Genomic DNA, 25,387 nt, shown 5'->3' with positions numbered 1-25,387 from the left:
CGGAGGCGCTGAAGTTGGAGGGACATTGCAAGAAATAAAATCCTGTCAAAATATGTTGGTTACGACCCTCAGCAGTGAGAAAAGGACGCGAGGGGAGGCGCCTTGAGAAGCATTGCAATTATGCCATTGTTGCTAGGCAAATTTATGACACCTTTAGTTAACATTATGCAAGTACTTTATTAAATGAAATGAGTAAGCCAAGTTTATTTTATCTGTAACTACAATAACTAAAATATTTATTGACGGTTTACGTAGGTACCGACTTTCAGAGTAAAATATCATGTTTTATTATTATATACAAATAGACAACAGAAACTAGATAATTTCAAATTTTTTTATGTTCTCCACCCATCACTTATAAGTTACAAGTGACACAGTTTGTTATCTAGTTTACTAAGTTGTGTATATATATTTTTTTTACGTGCTGAGATTGTTTTATTTTGACTAACTTCTAGAGCATTAGAATAAATTTTAATTCTTTTTTGTGTAGTCTGCTTATTAGCACACTTTACTAAAATTTGGAGATTTAATTTATTTCAAAATCAATTGGTTTGCGTCAATAAATTTTGACCGTTACTTTAATTACAAATTTTAGTGGTAATCTTGATAAATGCTGGCAGCACTACAAGGGTGTTGCCCGGCGCCGGTTTATATGACAACTGCCCAAACTGACAACGTTCGTAATGATCAAACATTTCTTTTATGTTTAATTTTAATTTTCGAGTAATAAATTGCAGTATTGGTTTTCTACTACATTTAATATAATTATGAAATGATGACTGGATTTCAGTATTATTTATTTGTTTTGCTTTGTTATAGCATTACAAAATCCGGTGCAGGTTAGTGTGATAACCCGCTGATTTTTATTCAAAAACAGTTCAAGCGCAATGGGCTTATTTTATGCATCATCCGATCTTCGGTACTTAAATATTTAGAACAATTGCTAAAACTCGTACACTTTTCACTCCACAACAAATTGTTTTAATGAAACTTGGTTTTCAATAGCTTCTTCTCATGATCAAATATATTTATTATTTTTCAGATTTCGTGCGTTATTATTACGATTACGAATGCAATGAGCCTTTGGTAGCCAACTCTAAACTATCGGCTACTTCAAGCTTACGTGATAGAGGACCTGAGAATGCTAAATTATATGGTAAGAAACAAAAAAAATATCGATTTAATACTGGCTTTAACTTAAACATTGTTTTAAAATTTTTGTGCTGCTTAATGTTAGACCTTAAAATCAGCTCAACTTAAAAAAGGCAAAAAGTACACCTGCAATCACTGTTTGTATCACCTGATGAGTGTAATTATCAGTTGATGAGTAAAAATCGATTTTAAGTTCCCCTTAAATTGTTCTTTTACAAAATCCATCCCAAATACTAGTCATCATTTTGATTTCCTATTTGCAGGAGTGTCTTTTTCCAGTACTAGTTGGAAATGTTTTTTTTTTAATTAGTATGGTTTAAGCAGAAGGGATGAAAAGCTATTTTGTTTATTCTAAGCTGTTACTATTTTGTTATATTTTATAGTCAATGGTGCCTTAGATTTCAGAGTATAAGCTTTATAAAGTGTTATTTAAATGATTGTCAGTGAAATAAATGGAGTAGTATTGGAATCCTCTGTAATCATTTAGTGTACTTCAAATTAAAGAATATGTCTAATTTTTGATCACTCTTTAAAAATATCATGAAATAAAGTTTAGTAATTAAAAAGTTATTGTTAAGTAATTTGAAAAAAAAATGGTTTTCATCCCTTTATCAATTTTTGACTTACTTAATTTATTGTGAAATTGTTGTGTTCTTTTTACAATTTGAAAAGCTTTATGTTTTTGTGTTTGGAGCATTTTATAAAAGCTCACAAGGCTTCGTTTTCACATGTAGTCTTAATCATAATAAAATATGGTACAATTTTAATAAAAAAACAGATATATCACACATTTGACATAATATAATATGTTATATATACATGATACATAGAAGTTTTTAATGCGTCAGTTGAAATGGGTGGTCAATCAAATCTTTTACAAATAAATATGATATATATAAAGTCTTAATTTTTTTCTTGTTACATAAATGGGTGAATGATTTCACAACCCACCTGATGTTCAATTATTACTGGATCCCATAGACACCACAATGAGAGTACTATGCGCCTTGAGACATGAGATAATGCCTCAATTGTATAGTGTAATAGATGTCAAACTTTTCAAATCAGAATGCATTACTGTTTTGTGGCAAGTTGAATAATCCCATTCTTTGAATTATATAAGTAGCATCTTTGTGCTATTTATAGAACCATATTATAATGGTAGTAATACTAGTTTAATAATAAATATTGCTCTGCCATGCACTTTGTTATGGAACATATGTAATGGAAAATGTAAGGGAAAAACTTTAAATTGATTAGAGGCTACAAGAAATAGCTACCATATTTTATGACTACTTTGGTATATTGTTTGTTCTGCTTTACTTTATAAAGTTCATTAGATTACACATACAATCAATCATTTTAATGAATGTTTATTGCATGTTAAAAGTTTTTTTCCATGTGTTTTTTGATTATTTTGTAGTTATAACATATTAAAAGAACAATAAGATTAAATAAACAGAAAGGACCTGAAACCATATTTCGTTGGTCTGCAGGTCCTCAAAACTCTCTGTAATAGGACCCCAAATTATAAATATTGCAGAGTATTAACAAAAATGGCCAACAAAGGCAATGTGCGATGGGCATTTAATACACGTGAGTGGCAGCCCACGAAAGAAGAAATATTATTGGCTTCAAGTTATATACAAAATGAAGAAAAACAGAGGATATCCAGATTTGTCTTCCAGAACGATGCTAAATCGTCACTTATTGGAAGACTCATGTTAAGAAAGTATGTACAGACCTCAACATCGACTCCATATGATGAGATAAAATTTGGTAGAGATGACCGTGGGAAACCGTTTTTGCTTAATCCTATTGATTTGAAGATAAGTTTCAATGTTTCTCACCAAGGAGACTTTGTGGTTCTAGCTGGATGCAAAGATTGGAATGTGGGAATTGACGTCATGAAAATTGAGCCACCTGTGAACAAGAATATCCCAGAGTTCTTTCGGATCATGGCCAGGCAGTTCTCACCACGAGAATGGTCGACTATACGCAGTTTTCCAACTGAGTTAGAGCAAATTGCTTGTTTTTACCGTATATGGTGCTTAAAAGAAAGTTACGTAAAGAATGTGGGGTTTGGTATAACTGTTCCTTTGGATGAAATCAGTTTTCAACTGAAGACTTTACATTTAGAAATGGGCAAAATTGTTACTGATACTGTTCTCTATGAGAGGAATGTTTTGAAGGAGGATTGGATCTTTGAAGAGACATTGCTCGATGAGAAGCATGCTGTAGCTGTGTCATTGCAAAAGAAAGATAATTCAACAGATGCCCCAGTATGCTATGAGGTTTTGTCTTATCAAGAGCTGGTTGAGGAAGCCAAGTCTCTGTGTAGTACTGATGAAACATTTAGTGATGAGTTTGTGAAGAAACAATTGAAGAATTTTTAATAATAGCGTGTATTTAGTCTATTTATGGGACATTTAGTTTTTAAATATTAATAGCATTTTATGGGATCTGGTTATATTGTAATTTGTTGGGGTTTAAGCTTTTAAATGTGAGACTAGTAAATTATATATATTAAAAAGAAAAAAAATGTTGTAATTGAAACTAACACCAAAATGAAACTAACCTTACAAGGAAGGATAGAACGATTTAAAATAAACTTTTGTACACAAGGTACAAACGCTTGGACTGCTTCGGAGAGTGATTTCGATCAGCAACTGATTGTTGACTTTGGCAGTGTTAAGAACATAACCAGGATCGCAGTGCAAGGTCGGGCTCATTCCCAAGAGTTTGTCCAGGAATACCATATCAGCTATGGATCGAATGGCCTAGATTACGTACAGTATAAAGCTCCTGGTGGTGAAGTGAAGGTAAAAATATAAATTTTTCAGCAGAAAGGTGCTGGTATGCATGTTTTTGGTTTTGTAGATTCTGTAGATAATGCAGTAGATAGTCAAATAATGTTTCAATTGGTGTAAAACTGTCCCCAAACACTTCTTTCTAATGATAATAATATTTCAACATCTATCTTATAGCCCTTAAATGCAGAATAATATTACACAACTGTCAAATTAAATATGGTTGCAGCAGACTTGTTATTGATAAAAAAAAAATCAATGTCATAGTTGAAAAAAAAAGTAATCATAATAAATTCACTGATGTAAATTTTTTATTGCCTTCGGAAATTCATGCATTAAAGGGTTATTTTACTAAATAAAATGCAAATATCACACTGTAAATAATTACACGGTTTGGTTACTAAATTAACTAACTGTAACGGTGAAGGGACATCGGCTTGGACGCCCTTCGAGAACTCGTACTACCAGCATCTAACCCTGGACTTCCACAAGCGCGTGGAACTGCGCGGTATTGCCACAAAGGGGAGGTACGCGACAGACGAATATGTCACGGAGTACATGCTTCAGTACTCTGACGACGGGGAGAGTTGGAAACTTGTGGCCAGGAGGGATGGGTACACGCAGGTATTGTATAACTATAGGTGTTTGGCTTGGCGCTTAGAAGTTGCAGGAGCCTTTCAATTATATGTAACAGAAATTTATAGTTACAACCACAATTATGTACATAATATTTAATTTTGATTGTACATAAATTAATTTTCTTTATAGTAACCCAACACTATTAAATTGTATTTGAGTTAAACATTATTGTTTAATGCCTGTTTTTTTATATTTAATAGTAGTTCATTGCATGTAAAGTATGATTGTGGGAACTACATATGCAGAGCCACAGCATATACTTTAGGATTTTTACTGTACTTACTTTAGTGTAATAATGTTTAATGAATTAATAAGTATGAATGTAGTAGTACTACACTAGTACAATAAAATACTTCCTTGACATTCATTCGTTGACATAATATGTATTCATAGATTACAAGAATAAACTCCAGTCGGGCATCGGAGCTGACACTCACATATTTTCTTTTAAACAGCAATAAATCTATTTATTTGTTTTTTCTGTTATTTGACCTTTGCGCTTAAATAAATAAATAAATAAATATGGAACCTACGCGGTTCGAGAGGTGAAAGGCTTTTTTTTATTGGTTAGATGGGTGGACGAGCTCACAGCCCACCTGATGTTAAGTGGTTACTGGAGCCCATAGACATCCACAACTTAAATGCGCCACCCACCTTGAGATATAAGTTCTAAGGTCTCAGTATAATTACAACGGCTGCCCTTCCTTCAAACCGAAATGCATTACTGCTTCACGGCAGAAATAGGCAGGGCGGTGGTACCCGCGCGGACTCACAAGAGGTTCTACCACCAGTAGCTATTTGGTTTAAGCGACATTTCGCTTAATACGCCCCATTTAGCTTTGTAATTGCGTGTAATTTGATACTAGTATGAACAATTTGATGTTTTCAATTGAACATCAATTATGTTTACCACGTTCAAATAGCTTGTGCGAAACATAGCATCACTATTTTCCTCACCACGGCGGAAGCGGGGGAGAGGCGTGGACTTACAAAATAAAACGACGTGCATCAACGAAAAACACAATCATTGTCGGTCCCGTAAAATTGTACTAATTTTGTTCCGATTTAATAAATACAGTCTACTTTTATTCGAATAAGCCTTGCACCCAACATCTCATCGCAACGGCGCCAGCATAGCTGAAGAAGTTATCTGTCATAATTTTTTTACAAAACTTTGAACTGTAAATGGCACCTCTGTAAAGTTACAAAAATGTCGTTTAAACTACGGCCTTACACCCGTCTATCGCACCTTTAGAATTATAAAGACCCAAATCAAAAATGCGTTTTTTGGAAAACATCGATTAAAGGGCGAAAAAACGTTTAGGAAGGGGACGGAGTGAAAGAGACCGATGGATAGCTTTGTTTCTTTATAAGCTACTTCTGGTCATTTGATTACTAAGAGTCGCTGAAAAGGGTCGGTCTAGGTCCATTTTTGAATTAAAGACGAAATCCCAAAATTTCGTAATGGGTCTCTATAATTCTAAAGGTGCGATATGATCTGATTGGTATGATGGACATATATCAAGGTATCATACTTCACACAATCTTACATGTCTGTAGTCTGGCAAATCGATTTATGTAGAATAATAAAGCAGGCAGCAGCGTGATAGCTAAAAAATAAGACTATATTTTAATGTAGCAAATTATTGTTGAGTCAATCTACGGCACCTCTGGTATATGCATGCATTTAAATTATTTTGTTAGCAATTATCATGCTTTTATCTATCTCTACTCTGTGCGGAATATTTGGTTTTCTAGAATTTTCTTCAACACATTCACATTTCTGATACACACAGTTATATTGCTTGTTGACAGTGGCAGAGGGGCTAATATTTTGAGTAAATTATGTTTAGGTTTGGACAGGGATGATGAACAACATTAAGTACATAATTGAATAGAAAGTCTGGTGTTTGTTGTAAAATTGACACACAGGTCTAAACCACTATAAATGTTTTTCATTATCTTTAAACGACTTACTTGAGCGGTCGATGACCCGAGTCCTTTTAGACATCACAATAGGTATGGCACTGTCGTTATTGAGATTGTGGTAGGTACTGCCTTGCTGATTCTGGCCACTCCATGTTATATATTCAAAATTGAAACTTCGTATTTGTGCTTCAGTTTGATGATGGCATTTTTATTGTGATGTGTATAAACGCCGGCAACCGCTTAACCCCAAAGGGAACGTGTGGTGGTTTTCATTCATCATGGTGGTATTCATCGAAGCAATAAAAAAACAATAAACCAAAAACATTCGATCGAAATCTCAACTTTGAACTGCAATGGGACATACGATTTTTAAATTGGAATATATGATGCTAACACTACATAATTCGTGTTTAGGTTTGTCTATGCTAAGGGTGCATAACATTTCATACCACCAGTTAATCTGTGTCCCCAAGGATACGTTTCGGACTTAGAGTAAACGTCCGAAACCCTGGCCGCGCCCGTGCCTCTGAAGCAAAGCTAACTTTGCTTTGAAAATGAAAGCGAGCACCATGGACATGGTCTTACATACGTGCGTTGCTCTACCGCGGACGGAATCGGTCACCGTTCTCGTCGAACCCGTCGCTTGCGACGAAGGGCTCGACGAGCGAATTAATCGACACAGCCCACTGAGTTTCTCGCCGGATCTTCTCAGTGGGTCGCGTTTCCGATCCGGTGGTAGATTCAGCGAAGCACTGCTTTTGCTAGGACCAGTATAAGCAACACTCCAGTTTGAGCCCTGTGAGCTCACCTACACGTTAGGGCGAAGCTGAAATAGCCTCTCGAGGCTATCAGCATAGGAAAGGAAAAAAAGCGGATAGAATACATACCTATCACAGCAGCTGAAGGTGGGGCAAGTGGGACGAGAGGGAGTATCGCCCACTTAAACTGCTGCCGTACTAACAACGTGCTAAGCGGGTCGATTTCGATATGTCATAGGCGCTGTAGTAGAAAGGCAGACGCAGATGCAGGCTGCTCTGTGTAGACTAGGCGTGCGCACCTTACGGAGCAGTGGAACCGCGGCTTTATACCACGATCATTTCGAATTATGGGTATTCAATAAAGGGTTTCTGTTCAACAGATGTTTCATGGGAACCAAGACGGTGACACGGTGCGAAAAAACGAATTCGAAGTGCCTATAATAGCTCAATATTTGCGCATTAACCCGATGAGATGGCGGGACAAAATATCTATGAGAGTGGAAGTTTATGGCTGCGATTACGGTGAGTTTCCCGTTTTGTGAGAGTCCAGGTTTGTTTTATAACGGTACCTAAGATGTGATACTCAGACTTCGGCGTTCTCCTTTACATGACAATTAAGGAAGATACTACGCAATCATCATCATATGCAAGGTTTTTCAGAGAACATTTCTGTCATATTCTCCTACCCGGCTTTATTAAGAAACTGTTCTTAACCCCTGTTGCCTTTCCCTGCTCTAACTAGGAAACCGTTCTTAACGCCCTGCATTTGTAACCCTTTTCGTGCTGAGCTTATTTTCACATATTTTGTAGAAACTATTAAAGAGTTTTTGAGAAAAAGTATCTTTTAAAAAACTTATAGTTAAAAAAAATACAAAAGTCAATGCTAAATTCACAAAACAATAATTTCAAATGGTTGTAAATATTATTCAATTATTAAAAACGTTATACGTGCGTACACTTAGACACGTCCGTACAGGTCTATATTTAATACCTATAATTAAACCTTTTTTTTTATTGCTTCGATGGGTGGACGAGCTCACAGTCCACCTGGTGTTAAGTGGTTACTGTAGCCCATAGACATCTACAACGTAAATGCGTCACCCACCTTGAGATATAACTTCTAAGGTCTCAAGTATAGTTACAACGGTTGACCCGCCCTTCAAACCGAAATGCATTATTGCTTCACGGCAGAAACAGGCAGGGCGATGGTACCTTATCGTGCGGACTCACAAGACGTCCATCACCATTTTAAATATATCATCACCAGTGTACCACCAACGTACCTATAATCAAATTTCGCAATAGTTGATATTCTGACGCTCCGCACTTTATAAACTCTCATAGAGAGTCGATTTATTGACGGTTCGCGCTCAAAGAGCTAAGCTAGCAGACCAGCCCCCGGCTCGACAGTGGCCTTGAGCCGAGTTTAATGTATTTATTATTGTTCCATTTTTAAAACACCAGTCGCTGACACTCTGTACTTCAACGGGTCGTCGCTAATTAAAATGGACCTGCTCCGGGACCCGATATCGGCGTCCCGGGAAGTGATCCGGTTCCGGCTGAAGACGAGCACGGCGTCGGGCGCGCTGCTGTACTCGCGCGGCACGCAGGGCGACTACCTGGCGCTGCAGCTCAGGGACAACCGGCTCGTGCTCAACATTGATTTGGGTAACTTGTGCTCTACGTCTAAAGGCTTCGTCAAACAGAACGCGTAATTAGCGCGCGTCAGAGCCCTAAACTGACGACGCGCTATGACGCCGAGATGTGTTGTACTACTATGGTAACAAACCGTCAAACAGAGCCCCAGCGCTATAAGTATGCAACGCTCTGTCGCGGCGTTAGGACGCTTTGATGTCAGGCATTGTAATTTTTTACAAATTTTATTTTAGCGCCCGAGTGAACGTGCATTAAAATACTGGATAATGCCCGAAAAATTGATAGAAATAGTTAGAAAATACCCATGCTTATACAATGCCACATCTGAATCACTAGACATCTTAATACTTTTAAATTTTCACACTGCTATCGAAAGGCACTATGATTTGGCGGATGTTACGTTGCGTCAAGGAGCGTTGGACTCATCTAGTCAATTTGTGTGACATGAAAAGAGCGCGACATTAAAACGCAGCGCTAAGTACGCGTTCTGTTTGACGAAGCCTTAAAGTTTTTTTTTTGGAACGAAGTTTTGGAATGAAGTTCCTTATGTTACGATCTGGAGGGGTACCCTAACCGGGAAAAAACGTCCGTAACGTAAGATTTTTATTAGTAATGCACACAGTATACGACTTAACTTTGTAATAACGTACAAAAAATAACATATTTTTTTATCATTCATTGACCACGATCCCAGAGCGTTCGTTTGCGCAATACACTAACTCTTATGCAAACAACCGCGAATGAAGTGTACCACAATAAGTTCGCACGTTACCGAATGACCGTGGGTTGTTGCGAAACCTCCAGTTTTAGTTTCTTTATACCTCGAATAGAACTTAAAATTAATATTTTTATAATAAGGAACTTCGTTCCTATCCGGTGTCCCACGACACCACACATCTTTTTTTTATTGCTTAGATGGGTGGGCGAGCTCACAGCCCACCTGGTGTTAAGTGGTTACAGGAGCCCATAGACATCTACAATGTAAATGTGCCACCCACCTCGAGATATAAGTTCTAAGCTCTAGTACAGTTACAACGGCTGTCCCGCCCTTCAAACCGAAACGCATTACTGCTTCATGGCAGAAATAGGTGGGGTGGTGATACCTACTCGTGCGAACTTAAAAGAGGTCCTACCACCGGCAAAAGATAAAAAAGATATAAGGACGCCGACGGTTCACCTGCTTTCAAATAGTAATCGATCCTACAAGTATCTGAATACTGTCCCACCCTTCACAGTGGAGCGAATGATCACTTCGTGACAGAAACAGGCAAGATGGTAATTGTTTTCTCTGCCAATTTTCTTACTGGGGTCGGGTAAATTAAGTTGGAAAGTTTTAACTATGAATGTGGAAGGTTGACCTGAGAAGAAACGGATGGATTGCGTGAAAGACGATGTGTGTGTAAGATAAGTGAACGAAGAAATTGTATGATAGAAGAGTATGGAAGGAGAAAACATGTTGCGCCGACCCCAGGTGACTGGGTGAAGGGCAGGAGAATGATAGGATTCGATAATTAATTGAATTTCGTGTGCCCCTTCATAATGGTATTGATGACGAGCGGCATCATGCCAGTGGTCGCAAGTTCAAGACGGGGTGTGTGGACTAATGATCACAGACTTGGCTTGTATGTAATGGCTTCAAAATACTGATCCATATCAAACCAGTCTTTTCTACTAGAGTTAATTATTGAGAAGAAATAGAGGTTTAATAATTGAAGACATGAGTGGATGAAGGGGATATGATACAATTTGTTAATTTTGAGAAAACGGGTTACAAACTTGTGTTACTTGTACTTTTTCTTCGTACATAACACCTTCATCACATGCAATTTCTAAAAATAACCTTTAAACTCGGAGTTTTAAAGTCTAATATGGTTTATAGGCACAACACCTTCATTCAATGTAAAAACTCAAAAATCTTAAAAATGGTACTCTTAACCCCCTTCATCCGCTCATGTCTTCAATTGTATATATTTATTTTTCTCCAGGGTCCGGCATGTCTACGTCACTGTCTGTGGGCAGTCTTCTGGACGACAACATTTGGCACGACGTAGTCATATCTAGGAACAGAAGGGACATCATCTTCTCTGTGGACCGGGTTATAGTGCAGGAGAGGATCAAGGGAGAATTCTCCAGACTCAACTTGAACAGAGCTGTGAGTACTGTAGGAATATGAACTAGTGTAGTTTGTGACAAAGGAAACAGCCCTTTCTCAGTTGTTAGTATAACAAAAACTAACGGTTGAGATTAAGTTTTTTTTTTTACTATGGCAACCATCATCCTGTTTTGATCAAAATATAATTTATTTTTGTTATTAAGTTTTATTCGTCTAAAATGCTTGCAGTTTATATTTACCATAACTTTTTGGAAGAACTCTTTAAGGCTTAGAAACTTTTCCATTATCCAGAAACAATTGTGTATGTGTGTGTTTCATGTATATTATTATTGAGTACATTATAATTGAGAGCATTCAATATTAGGTAATACCACATAATATTGTCTGCTAGTCTAACAAATGATGTCTAATCTGTTAGAACATTGTAAACGAAGAAATGACTACAGTGTCAGTTTTAAAATATTACAAATTAATTAATTTTGTATTGCCCTGCTACAGCTGTACATAGGGGGCGTGCCGAATTTACAAGAGGGTCTAGTCGTGAACCAGAATTTCACAGGCTGCATAGAGAACATGTACCTCAACGCGACCAACGTTATACAGGATTTGAAAAAGGGCTATGAGAGTGGCGAACCATTTAAGTTCCAGAAACTGAACACCCTGTACGCGTGTCCGGTGAGTAGCAGCGACCGCAGTGCTCTGTCACTAAAAAAAAATTTTTTTTTAAGTTATTTTATGACCTGGTAACTAAGACCTTTAAGTCATGTCTTATTTTAATTTATATTCTTATTTTAATGAAAAATGATGAAATGAAATGAAGATGATTAATTTGAGATATTAATCAACTGGGATGAAATCAAATGAAATGAGAGGAGATAATATGGGATGAAATATAATCTCAGTAAAATGGTGGTCATTTCAGTAGACTTTTTGGAGGATCCCGAGAAGTTACGTCCAGCGGTCTTATTTCATTTTCCCATATTTGTGCACTTTCACAGATACTAAACAGTTAATAAACCACCGTTATTACACATTTAAACCTGAAGAAACACTAAATAAACATAATAAAACAAGTCACGCAACTTCCGTCATCGCGTTCCCGCCAAAAAGTCCCAAAAAATTTTTTTTATTATAAAGCACAGATAATTTAATCTTCTAGTTTTCTCTATGCCCGTTTTCGTTACTCCGCTGTGTCTGTGTAGGAGCCCCCTGTGGTGCCGGTGACGTTCCTGAAGGAAGGCTCGTACGCCAAGCTGCGCGGGTACTCCGGCGGCAGCGCGCTCAACGTGTCGCTGGAGTTCAGGACCTACGAGCTGCAGGGGCTGCTCGTGTACCACCGGTTCAACACCGAGGGATATGTTAAGGTACCTACCTGCTTCTAGGACAGAAATAATTCTATTTAGAATTGTGCAAGTTAATTTTACCAGGTGCGTGTCGGTGACGCGATCAGAAAGAAAAAAATTAAAGGTAACCCTATGGTAAGAATGGTCAAGCAGGATAATTGGTGGCAGGCAGCGGGCAGCCGGTAGGCAGCGGGCAGCCGGTAGGCAGCGGCTTGGTTCTGCCCCTGGCATTGCTGAAGTCCATGAGCGATGGTAACCACTCACCATCAGGTGGGCCGTATGCTCGTCTGCCTATAAATGTCACGGTGATCTTGATATCTTTGAACCCAGACTCAGGGAATTTGTCAAATGTGGAGGAGGATCCTATTTAACAATGGCTAGTTATCAATATTTGTAATTTCAACTGTTTTCAATAACCAAAGCTATCTATGTACATTCAAATGGATTTGCTGAGTGCATATACTATTTAGATTGCAATCCAGATTAGATCTAGGTACTACTTGTACGATTTAGCTAATATGTACTGTAATGATTGTAATTTATTTTGTACATCAATATATAAAAAAAAAACACGAGTGTAGTTCTGTCTCGGTCTCTCGAAAGCGATGTCATTGTATGTATATATATTTATGTACATGTTACCATCGTACGAACCATGACAATGGTTCTAATGCGTTTTTTGTAAAACTGAGATGCGAACGCGGAGACAAGATGAAATACTATTTTATATTTACGTTACAGCTTGTAGCCGGGCTTAATAATATTTAGTTATTTTTCCACCAGGCATATCTTGAAGATGGTAAAGTGAAAGTAGAGTTGGAGACGGCCGGATCTCCTCGCGTGAAGCTCGACAACTACGTGGAGCTGTGGAACGACGGTCGCTGGCACTCGCTGATGCTGACCCTGGCCCCGGACTCGCTGGTGCTGTCCATGGACTCCAGAGCCGTACACACGTCAAAGAGACTGCGATTTCTTACCGGCAGCTATTATTTTATAGCTGGTGAGTGTCAGATTCAATGTGTTCCGGCTTGAGGCCGTCGCAGATACTTGCAGTCGAAGCGCTCGACGTGGGTAGCCATGGTTACGTCATGCTTGTATTGTTCGGATAGTTGTGTCCAGGAATTGAACAAAATGATAAAATTATATTTTTATACTTCTATTATATACTGCTTTTTACAATTTTATATTATTCGATTCACAATAAGTCTGCGGCTTATTGCTTATGTTGTTGGTGTTGCGCACGCGTCTCTGTCGCGTCTGTCTGCCTTCGCGTTTTATTCCGGGTCACCCCGCACTCCGCTTCCGCGTGCCCTCCTCGTTTGGGTATCGTCGCCGACAGTTGGGTTTGTAGTTATAAGTTGTATAGTACACAGAGACCAGCAGACTGGCAAACATTAACATATTATCATTTCTTCAGGAGGCAAAGCCCCACCGCGCGGCTTCATCGGTTGCATGCGCAAGATTTCCGTGGACGGGAACTATCGCCTGCCGACGGACTGGAAGAAGGAGGACTACTGCTGCCCCAACGAGCTCGTGTTCGACGCCTGCCAGATGATCGACAGGTGAGTAGCCGCGGCCGCCCCGCGCTGTGCTGACGGAGCCTCACCCTCACCCTCACCCCCGCGCGGCCCGCAGGTGCAGCCCCAACCCCTGCGAGCACGGCGGCCGCTGCGCGCAGACCGCCGACGAGTTCTCCTGCAACTGCCGCGACACGGGCTACGCCGGCGCCGTGTGCCACACGTGTGAGTACTGACGCTTCGACAATATTTAAAGTAAAGGTGTCTAACGGCCGACTGGTGTAGTGGTAAGTGACATGGTCACTACACAAGGGGGTCGCGGGCTCGAATCCCGCCAAGGGAAGATATTTGTATGATAAATATAAATGTCTTTCCTAGGGTTATGGATGTATATTAAATGTATGTGTATAATAAAAATCTTATATTTATATCCGTTATCTGGTACCTGTAACACAAGTTCTTTACGAACTTATCACGGGACCAGTTAACGTGGCGTGACTGTTAGTAAATATTTATTATATTTATTTATTAAAAGGTATTATCTTGAGAATAACCCATTTCGAGAAGGCGGCACGTCATTACGGATCCCCCTGATCCATTAATGGTGCTTTTAGGCACCACAAGCACTGGTCACTGTCCTCGTCGAACCCGTCGCTTGCGACGAAGGGCTCGACGAGCGAGTTAACTGATAGACACAACCCACTGAGTTTCTCGCCGGATCTTCTCAGTGGGTCGCGTTTCCGATCCGGTGGTAGATTCTGCGAAGCACGGCTCTTGCTAGGGTCAGTATTAGTAACACTCCGGTTTGAGCCCCGTGAGCTTACCTACACACGTTAGGGCGAAGCTGAAATAGCCTCTCAAGGCTATCAGCATAGGTAGGGAAAAAAAAGAGAATAAATTTTTAATGAGGACATGTAAGGACAACAGGTTTGGTTAACGAGGAGTAACAGTAGTTCTTTGATGTAAATGAGAATGTCCGCAGCGGTGCACCCGCTGTCGTGCCAGGCGTACCACAGCGTGTCGGCGGCCCGGCGCTCCGCCAGCGTGCACATCGACGTGGACGGCTCCGGCCCGCTGCCGCCCTTCCCCGTCACCTGCGAGTTCTACTGTGAGTACGCGCCCTCGCCCCCCAACCCGCCGCCCCCGCCCCCGCCCCCGCCCCCGCCCCCGCCCACAGTAACCGCACCGTCGCTTGCAGCGGACGGCCGCGTGATAACGTCGGTGAAGCACTCGGTGTCGCAGAGCACGGTGGTGGACGGCTACCAGGAGGCGGGCAGCTTCCGGCAGGACGTCATCTACGACGCCAACCGGGCGCAGCTCGAGGCCCTGCTCAACAGATCTGTGTCCTGCTCGCAGCGACTGGACTACTGGTGCAGGCACTCGAGGCTCATGAACTCGCCTAGTGAGTTCCCTTTTAATATAAATAGATCAATAATGGAGTAATATTGAATACAGAAACATGCATTGTGAGCAGTATCCGGTAAGACAAATGTGATTAATAAGATAATTAGTAGTCAATAATAACAAAGAAATATTCCTTAAAAACTAAAAATAAATACATGTGTTTGTACTCATATATTAGGCAAAGCTATAAAACAATTTGTGTCGTCATCAGCCCTTGATGTGTATCCAAATTTTCAAGTTAACAGCATGACTAAAGTCGGTGAACACACAGACTGTTAGAGATCAAGCTTAGAAAAACGCAGTCAAAATTGTATAATCTTTGTAGTCTTGTATATACTCTATGTCAGTCTATGGAGTATTTGTAAAAAAATGTCATTTAAAAAAGAACAAAATTCATTGTATCTTCATTTGTGCGATTCTCTATTTAAACTGATAAAGAAACGAAAGGAAGGAGTCTGTTCAGCGGGGGCTCGCTGGCATCGGATTGTATTGTGTTCACGAGTATTTTTACTGATTTTGTACTTTTTACTCTGTCTATTTGTGTCGCCAACCAGCGCGTAATGAACCTGTTATTACCAACCAACACGGGCATTCCCGATCCTGCGGACAGAATGGAAAGCAGTCGACGTCGCCCCAAACACGTCATTTCGGATCCTCCCGATCCACTAACGGTGCTTTTAAGGTACCTCAAGCACTGGTCACCGTTCTCGTCGAACCCGTAGCTTGCGACGGAGGGCTCGACGAACCCGTCGCTTGCGACGAAGGGCTCGACGAACCCGTCGCTTGCGACGAAGGGCTCGACGAACCCGTCGCTTGCGACGAAGGGCTCGACGAGTAAATTAACACTTAGACACAGCCCACTGAGTTTCTCACCGGATCTTCTCAGTGGGTCGCGTTTCCGATTCGGTGGTAGATTCAGCGAAGCACGGCTCTTGCTAGGGCTCGTGTTAGCAACGTCATCAGGTTTGAACCCCGTGAGTTCACCTACTAGTTAAGGCGAGGCTGATATAGCCTCTCAAGGTTATCAGATTAGATAGGAAAAAAAAACAATAAACCAACACAGGAAAATTTTGATTTATATACAAATATTTAAATACAAAGACACGAAATTGTCAAATTTCACTTAGAATAAGAAGCGAAGAAACAATCCTGTCAGCGATTAGCGGACAAGTGAAGGCGCAGGAGTAAGTGTGTGTGTGTGTGTGCAGGCGAGGAGTCCAACTTCCAGCCGTTCGCGTGGTGGGTGTCCCGCTCCGGCCAGCGCATGGACTACTGGGCCGGCGCCACGCCCGGCTCGCGCATGTGCGCCTGCGGCCTGCTGGGCTCCTGTCTCGACAACACCAAGTGGTGCAACTGCGACGCCGAGTACGCGCAGCTGCGCCCCGAGGGTGAGCCCCCCCCGCCGCGCCACCCCCCACCCCGCACGAGCCGCTACTGACCCCCCGCCCCCGCCCCCGCAGAGTTCCAGTCGGACGGCGGCGACATCACGGAGAAGGAGTTCCTGCCGGTGAAGCAGCTGCGCTTCGGCGACACCGGCAGCCACCTCGACGAGAAGGAGGGCCGCTACACGCTCGGGCCGCTGCTGTGCGAGGGGGACGGTGAGCGCCAACACTCCGCCCCTGTCTTGCGCTACATACATATATGCATCTTTTATTTTATTTTATTTTTATTGCTTATGTGGGTAGATGGCTCACGGCCCACCTGGTGTTAAGTAGTTACCGGAGCCCATAGACATCTACAACATAAATGCCGCCACCCACCTTGAGATAAGAGTTCTAAGGTCTCAGTATAGTTATAACGGCACCCTTCGAACTGAAACGCATTATTGCTTCACGGCAAAAATAAGCGTGGCTGTGGTGCCTACCCGTGTGAACTCACAAGAGGTCCTACCACCAGAAATTACGCAAATTATAATTTTGCGGGTTTGGTTTTTATCACACGATGTTATATTCCTTCACCATGGAAGTCAATCGTGAACATTTGTTATGTACGTATTTCATTATCGTCGATAATAGACAAGGCATGGTCGAGTCGCTGCTCGCTGTGGCTGTCGAGCCCCAGTTAAATATTGTCGGAGTGTGGTGTAGACGCCGCAGTGAGGTCCGGTGGCCCCGGCGCGCGACTCCAAGCACGTATTTGAATATCGTGTCAAAGAACAAAGACAATGAATACGCGAATTTTACACACAAAACTATTTTTACCCTCAATATATTATTTCCAGCGTTTAAATTACTTCACAGCTGTAGTCAGTCATCCGTGACAAATTTTTTTCCGGGCCGGGGGCCGAACCTCCTCCGAGGCCTTAGGGGCGCGCGGGGTATGTGGGACTGGGCCACGACTGGAGAACGTGGGCTCAAAAGTGTTTTTAGGGCCATACAAGTCATCTGTGACCATAAGCAGTATTTTTTTTGTAAAGATTGATTTAATTAGTTCACGTTGTGGTTTTGGCGCCTGGACTCTGGAGAACCAAGACTTCCTCGGTAGAAGCTGAGTTCTTGGTCATTACAGATTTGTTCAACAACGCGATCACGTTCCGCGTGGCCGACGCCATCATCCTGCTGCCGACGTTCGACCTGGGGCACAGTGGCGACATCTACTTCGAGTTCAAGACGACCAAGGAGAATGCTGTTCTGCTGCATTCCAAGGTAAAATGCACTTTTGTTGAGTTTTTGAAGTGAAACTTCTAATACGACTTACAACAAGGTTGCGTTAAACGTTTAGCGCTACCATGGAATAGAAAGAGACAGAGCGAGAGTGAATGCGCGGCACTCGTGCGCATGCGCGTAGTATACTTGTTGCAGGTCAGCGCGAGCGTTAGCAACGAGTAGCTCCAATATTTTAATGAAGTATTTAAAAAATATATATATACAAGCCGTACTCGCCCGTTTCGCTGGGCATTTAAAATTAACATTATTATTTATTGTCATTATTAGGGAGTCCAACACTCATATAAATATTAGCCTATCCATTAAATAAATGTATTTTCTACATGTATACCAAGTTTCAAGTCGATCGGATGCACGGTTCAGTAGTTATAACGGAACCAACCGTAAAAACCACTGTAGATTTATATATTAGTATAGATATTTATTTTTCTATCTATAATTTAAAATATATATAATATAAATGTTGAGGATGTCGCATCTTTTATAAACAGCATGAATTAACATTCTTTTATAAACAGAAAAATGAAGCAAACCACACAATATCGAAAAAGAAGTTTCACTTCATTCACGTGCACCAAGCTGAACGCGCACCATTTTTTTTTAAAGATCCGTTTTCTTTTTATTTCCTATCTTTCTGAATGTAAATGGGAGTGAGAGTGCGATTCGATTGTTAATAACAACGCTTCCCTTCCCCAGGGCCCGCAAGACTACATAAAGCTGTCAATAATCGGAGGGGATCAACTGCAGCTGCAGCTCCAAGTGGGTGACACGCCTCTAGGGGTGTCGGTGGAGACCAGCAACCGCCTGGCTGACAACCAGTGGCACTCCGTGTCCATCGAAAGGAATAGGTATGATCATAAACGAACTTTCAATCACAACGTATAATCTGTGCTCTTGTCACTTGTATAAAATAAACTTAAAACAAACAAAACGAATCCGTCCAACGGGGAACACATCAAACGAAAAACAAAATTGTTATTTTCATTTAATTCCGAGCATTTTCACGTTTATCTACCTTTTAAACGTTCTCTGGACTTCCACAAATAATTCAAGACCAAAATTAGTCAAATCGGTCCAGCCGTCGTTCTCGAGTTTTAGCGAGACTAACGAACAGTAATTCATTTATATAGATTACATATTACATTTTAATGATTACATATTAATGATTTGAAATAGTTATAAAGGTGTATGTTCTGCTGGCACAGGAAGGAGGCCAGGCTGGTGGTCGATGGAGCCTTGAAGAACGAGATCCGCACTGTGGGCGGCACGGCGCGCGCCCTGCAGCTGTCCACGGGCCTCGCGCTGGGCGCCGCGCTGGACCGCAGCGACGGGCTGGTGGGCTGCCTGCGCGCCCTGCTGCTCAACGGCAGGCCCGTGCACCTGGCGCCGCTCGCCCGCACCGGTACCCGCACACCCGCCCCCCCCCACGCCCCCCCACGCGCCGTGCGAGCGAGCGCCGCCAAGTGCTAACGCAATCCCGACCTTATGTGCAGGGCTGTACGGCATATCCGAGGGCTGCGTCGGCAAGTGCTCGTCGTCGCCGTGCCTCAACAACGGCACGTGCATCGAGGGCTTCGACTCGTACACGTGCGACTGTCGCTGGACGGCTTTCAAGGGCCCCATCTGTGCGGACGGTCAGCTATTACTTACTTACCATCAAAATGACATTGAATTTTATTGTAAGATATTAGTGAAATGAGAAATTTCATATAAAATTTATTATTGGCTTGTTGTATTTTCGAATGTCGTCGTTAGTTCGATAATTCATGTAATATTTCCTATATCATTTAGAAATCGGCGTAAATCTCCGACCGAACTCGTTGATCAAGTACGACTTCCTGGGCTCGTGGCGCTCCACCATCGCTGAGAAGATCAGGGTCGGCTTCACCACCACCAACCCGAAGGGGTTCCTGCTCGGCTTCTACTCGAACATTTCAGGAGAGTACTTGACTCTGATGGTCTCCAATTCCGGTGAGTGTTCGTTGGCGAGGTCCCCCCCCCCCGACCCCCCGCCCCCGCCGGCGCGTGACGCGGTGCCGTACTGTGCAGGTCACCTGCGCGTCGTGTTCGACTTCGGCTTCGAGCGGCAGGAGATCGTGTTCCAGGGGAAGCACTTCGCGCTGGGCCAGTACCACGACGTGCGGCTGGCGCGGCGGGACAGCGGCGCCACGCTCGCGCTGCAGGTGGACAGCTACGAGACGCAGGAGTACCGCTTCAACATCAAGGAGTCTGCGGACGCGCAGTTCAACAACATCCAGTACATGTACATCGGCCGCAACGAGTCCATGGGCGAGGGCTTCGTGGGCTGCGTGAGCCGCGTGGAGTTCGACGACATCTACCCGCTCAAGCTGCTCTTCCAGCAGGACCCGCCGCCCAACGTCAGGAGCCTCGGAGGTCGGTGCCGCCCACACATTGCGCCTGCCCTGGAGGCGTTATTTATTCTTTTTTTTTTTATTGCCCTATAGGCAGACGAGCATACCCACCTGATAGTAAGTGGTTACCGTCGCTCATGGACTTCAGTCGTTGCCTACCGCTTAATACTCTTCACAAGCCTTGTTTGAGGAAGGTTATGTCATAATGCGCAGGAAACACCGTAGAGGGGAGCTCATTCCAAAGCCGGATGGTACGTGGCAAAAAAGACCTCTAGAAATGCACTGTAGATGAAAGCAGTGTTTCTAAATAGTGTGGATGAACTCTGCTCTGGTGGTGGGAGGTGCGATGGTTATATTTGACATTTGGAGCCTTTGTCAACTTATAAAGTTCTCAGTCTATCTCACAGTCTATGACGAAAAGTAATTCCCGCGCTTGCATCAGGAGGAGTTTTGCATGAGGACTTCTGCGGCGTGGAGCCCGTGACGCACCCGCCCGAGCCCGTGGAGACCCGGCCGCCGCCCGCACTCGACCTGCAGCACGAGATCAACTTCCGGAAGACGGACGAAGCCATACTCGGAAGTGCGTCTTCTGCATACATGTGCCTTCAGCTTAGTGACAAGCAGCTCTGTGCGCCACACTACGCACGCGCGCTGGTCGCACTGTGGCTTGTGTGGGGTGATTACTAGATCCCATAGATGTCGCTAAGAGATGGACGTCTCAAATGTATTGTCTCAAACTGTTAATTTCAGTAATATTCTCGAGCCGGAACGCATGGCTGCCTTGCGCTGGGAGGTCCAGCTCCCACCGTCTTTAAAGAGTTCGATTCGGTCAGTGAGGATACTCTGTCATGATAGGAGACAATACTGGTAATCCGAGAGCAATATGAAAAGAGAAATGTTCTTTATTTTATTGCTTAAATAGGACGAGGTCTTAGCCCATCTGGTGTTAAGTGGTTACTGCAGCTCATAGACATCTACAACGTAAATGCGCAACCCACCTTGAGATATAATTCTATAGTTCTATAGTTACAACGACTGCCCCATTCTTCAAACCGAAATGCGTCACTGCTTCACGGCAGAAATAGTCAGGATGGTAGTACCAACCCCTGTGGACTTACAAGAGGTCCTACCACCAGTAATTACGCAAATTATAATTTTGCGGGTTTCATTTTTATTACACGATGTTATTCCTTCACCGTGGAAGTCAATCGAGAACATTTGTTGAGTACGTAATTTATTAGAAAAATTGCTACCCGCCAGCGGGATTCGAACACCGGTGCATCGCTTCAACACGAATGCACCGGACGTCTTGTCCTTTAGGCCACGACGACTTCAAAAATTTCTCGAGCTATAATTGGGCGTTGTTGTGGACAGCGGTGCTGGGGTTCATCTTCCTGCTGCTGGTGGTGGTGGCGGTGGTGCTGGTGCGCGCGCTGTCGCGGCACAAGGGCGAGTACCTGACGCAGGAGGAGCGCGGCGCGGACGGCGCGGCCGACCCCGACGCCGCCGCGCTGGCCGCCGCCACGGGACCGCGCGTCACCAAGCGCAGGGAGTTCTTCATCTAGCTCTACGCGCACAGATACAACAAACTACACCCACACAAATCACACCAAAAGCAATTTTCTATACATTACATTGAAGAGTGAAGGGCTGTTTGGTTTAAACGACAGTTTTGAAACTTTACAGGAGAGCCATTTAAAGATTAAGATTTGGAAAATAATAATAAAAAAAAGATGTGTGGTGTCGTGGGACACCGGATAGGAACGAAGTTCCTTATTATAAAAATGTTAATTTCAAGTTCTATTCGAGGTATAAAGAAAATAAAACTGGAGGTTTCGCAACAACCCACGGTCATTCGGTAACGTGCGAACTTATCGTGGTACACTTCATACACGGTTGTTTGCATAAGAGTTAGTGTATTGCGCAAACGAACGCTCTGAGATTGTGGTCAATGAATGATAAAAAACTATGTTATTTTTTGTACGTTATTACAAAGTTAAAGTCGTACACTGTGTGCATTACTAATAAAAATCTTACGTTACGGACGTTTTTTCCCGGTTAGGATACCCCTCCGCATCGTCTCATGAGGAACTTCGTTCCAAAAACTACTTCAGATATTTGAATGGAGTAAACTTAATTGAAGTTCAATTGTTGATGCTAATACCAAATAAAATGCACCTGTAATTACAAAGATAAATGTCGTGTATTAAGTGGAATGTCGCCTAAACCAAATAGCCTTTTACAAATCGATATATGTAACCTCTAAATTGCAGACTTCTCTGGAAGTTTGGTTCGAGTTTCGTTATTGAACTTATATAGAATTTAGGTTATTAATTGATTACATAAAACAATTACTGAATCTACGTGACAATTGATAATTAAATCTTAATGCAATCGTATCGATATTACCACAAAATAACAAGATAAAAACAAAATATTTGTTTTAGTAAAATAGACTGAGTAGAAACGACTAAAAGGCGTAGGCGCTGAGGACGCACGGAAATGAATCTCTTTTCTCTAACGACAACACGAATAAATAAAAATGTTAACTAAAAATCTCCAATCACACATTAACATTTTAAATATAAGCGGACAGACAATAATCTTCAAACTTGGAGTTATCTCATAAGTGTGTCACCGTCAAACAAATTTTAATTATATACATATATCTAACCGCTGTACGGACAGAATTTCGCATAAACTATTCTTAAAATGACATTAAGCGCACATCAGTATGTTGATTACTAATGCCGGCCACTCACATGCGCATGTGAAGGGCCGTCAGACATTCCTTCAAAGAAATTGTCGGATTTTGCCATCTGTAGCAGCCGCGTCTTTCGGCGGCTCAGAGAGGGCAATGACCTCGCGTAGCACTTGCTCCTTCGTTTATCATCGTTTTAAAGTTGCCAACCTAAAAATTTAGCCAACCTAAAAATCTCTTGAATTTTTCAACTCCGTTTCTTAAGCAAGTTTCATAGGTCGAATAAGTACTTATACTTCGACGCTCTCGGGAACTCGCACAAAATGTATTTTTTTTACACAATTTAGTACACTTTATAAAAATCGTTTCATTGTACAACACTACTGTGAGTGCTTGGTCTCTTTAACTTTAATAATCGATTAGTTTTTCCACTCGACACTATCGAACTTGTCTTCTCCCGTCTCGTGCCATTTGGCTGCTAAATATCATCACCTTTGTGTAATGATTTTGTAAAAACATGGCATAAATAAGAACATCAACTATCATGATTTATAATTATAATAACAAATAGTGTCTATACTCGATGTACCGATTAGTTTTAGTTTATCTGATAAAATATATTTGAAAAAATATTTTATGAATACTCTAGAAATAATAGATTGATCTTTAAGTTGGACTGCAGATTTTAGTTGTAAGATTTTTATTTTTATTTTATTTTTCCGTCCAAACCTTGTGTTATTTGAGTTTAAAAAAAATTTGTGTGTTTATAAATTCGATTTTATGAATTTTCCATTGGGTTTTTGAAGAAGAAATTGTTTTAGCAAGTTTAAAACTTTAATTATATTTAAATCGAAGTGACAATTTTTTTTAACTTCACATACATCCCGACATTGCATTTTGTAATTGACATAACAATATTATTGATGGTAAGATTTATTTTAAACGAAATTAAATAATCGTCATAGTATATTTTTACACCATGCTAAATAAATAAAGAAACTAGGCCACGCTTTAAAAATAATTTTGGCAATCCATAGTGCTTTATAAGGGATATAAGAATTATCGATATCGATTAAATTAGAAAAGTGCACTTTCGCATTGTAATTCGTTGGGGGTCAAAGGGCAGGGCGATCGCTATCCCACTGAGCTCCGGTAACGAACACCGTATATAAATATACAACAAAAATAGAGTTCTTTTATAAAATCAATATAGATAAATAGTGGCGTCGTAAATATCGATAGTATCGTGTGTATTTGTACGTCGAATATAGTAGAGTGACGTGCCTTAATGGTTTATAAGGATGCGAGGCACACTAGTGTTATACATAATTAGGGTTGTTGTGCGTTTCAAAAAAACTTATTTTTAATATTATAAAACCTTGTGTCGGTAATGTAAAGGCCGTGTCGACTGCGATCTTATTTGTAAACGAATTATTGATGTCGACAAGGTATCGTTTGTTGGATAGCCTTAACCTCACAGCATCGTTTATCGTTCGGTGGACCTGCTATCCATTTGCAGCGATAGAAACGAGTAGTCGCAAGTAAGGTGCGGTCAATGTAACTGACAGTTAATGTAGACCTTTGTTACGCACAACTTATTGAATAGGTTTTGATTTTAATTCGAAATATCACAAATAAATTTTCCACAGATTCATTTTTGTTGTAGTTTTATTTATATTTTAATGTTAACACCGATTAAGGATGTGACGGTATGCAAACCCTTTTTTTTGTATTGCTTAGGTGGTTGGACGAGCTCACGGCTCACCTGGTGTTAAGTGGTTACCGGAGTCCATAGACAACTACAATTTAAATGCCGGAACCCACCCATTTTGTGACATGGGTTCTAAGGTCTCAGTTCAGTACAACGGCTGCTCCGCCCTGTGAATGCTTCACGGCTGAAATAGGTAGAGTGTTGGTACTTACTTACACGTGCGGACTCGCAAGACTTCCTACCACCAGTAAGCAAATTACAATTTTGCGGGTTTCATTTTTATTACACGATGCTATTCCTTTACCGTGGAAGTCAATCTTATCCTTTAGGCTACGACGCGGCGACGACTTCTTATAATTATACAACTGGTTTTTGTACTGTAAATTGTTGGCGATGTTATTGGGACATCGACCTTAAGCCGTCCAAGGTGGCGGTTTCGTGATGTCTACAAGTTACAGTAGTCAGTAAACAAGGGTCGTCATGAACTGATCCAGAAATCTAGTAAATAAAATTCTGTAGTTAAATAGGTACTGAACACACAACATCATGCTCTACTGTAGCTCGCTAACTGCGTGAGGTAGTCTTATCTTAGAGATAAGTTATATAGTTTCTAGGA

General features: G+C 41.5%; 1 protein-coding gene across 2 annotated transcripts; it reads left to right on the top strand.

Moving 5' to 3' along the window:
* The first annotated feature begins 621 nt into the window (after window positions 1-621).
* Window positions 622-24,716, top strand: Nrx-IV (neurexin-4). Of its 2 annotated transcripts, none has more exons than XM_028183299.2 (23): window positions 622-839; window positions 1,043-1,156; window positions 3,778-3,974; window positions 7,669-7,810; window positions 8,753-8,956; window positions 10,930-11,096; window positions 11,556-11,732; window positions 12,260-12,421; window positions 13,184-13,400; window positions 13,818-13,962; window positions 14,036-14,142; window positions 14,900-15,025; window positions 15,116-15,319; window positions 16,530-16,709; window positions 16,782-16,919; window positions 17,830-17,966; window positions 18,684-18,835; window positions 19,193-19,389; window positions 19,481-19,621; window positions 19,779-19,958; window positions 20,037-20,381; window positions 20,802-20,939; window positions 21,734-24,716. In XM_028183299.2, the coding sequence occupies exons 1-23, from the start codon at window positions 773-775 to the stop codon at window positions 21,922-21,924; spliced, it is 3,828 nt and encodes a 1,275-aa protein (XP_028039100.2). In that variant the 5' UTR covers window positions 622-772; the 3' UTR covers window positions 21,925-24,716. The 2 variants fall into 2 exon arrangements, with proteins under 2 accessions (XP_028039100.2, XP_028039101.2); XM_028183300.2 differs by lacking the exon at window positions 3,778-3,974 and adding an exon at window positions 4,390-4,586 and having other exon boundaries at window positions 640-839.
* The last annotated feature ends 671 nt before the right edge of the window (window positions 24,717-25,387 follow it).

Source organism: Bombyx mandarina, chromosome 09, assembly GCF_030267445.1.
Source record: "Bombyx mandarina strain Sakado chromosome 09, ASM3026744v2".
In the NCBI taxonomy this organism is placed as follows: Eukaryota; Metazoa; Arthropoda; class Insecta; order Lepidoptera; family Bombycidae; genus Bombyx; species Bombyx mandarina.
Note: the sequence above shows the minus strand (reverse complement) of the source record. Positions and strands in the feature narration are given on the sequence as shown.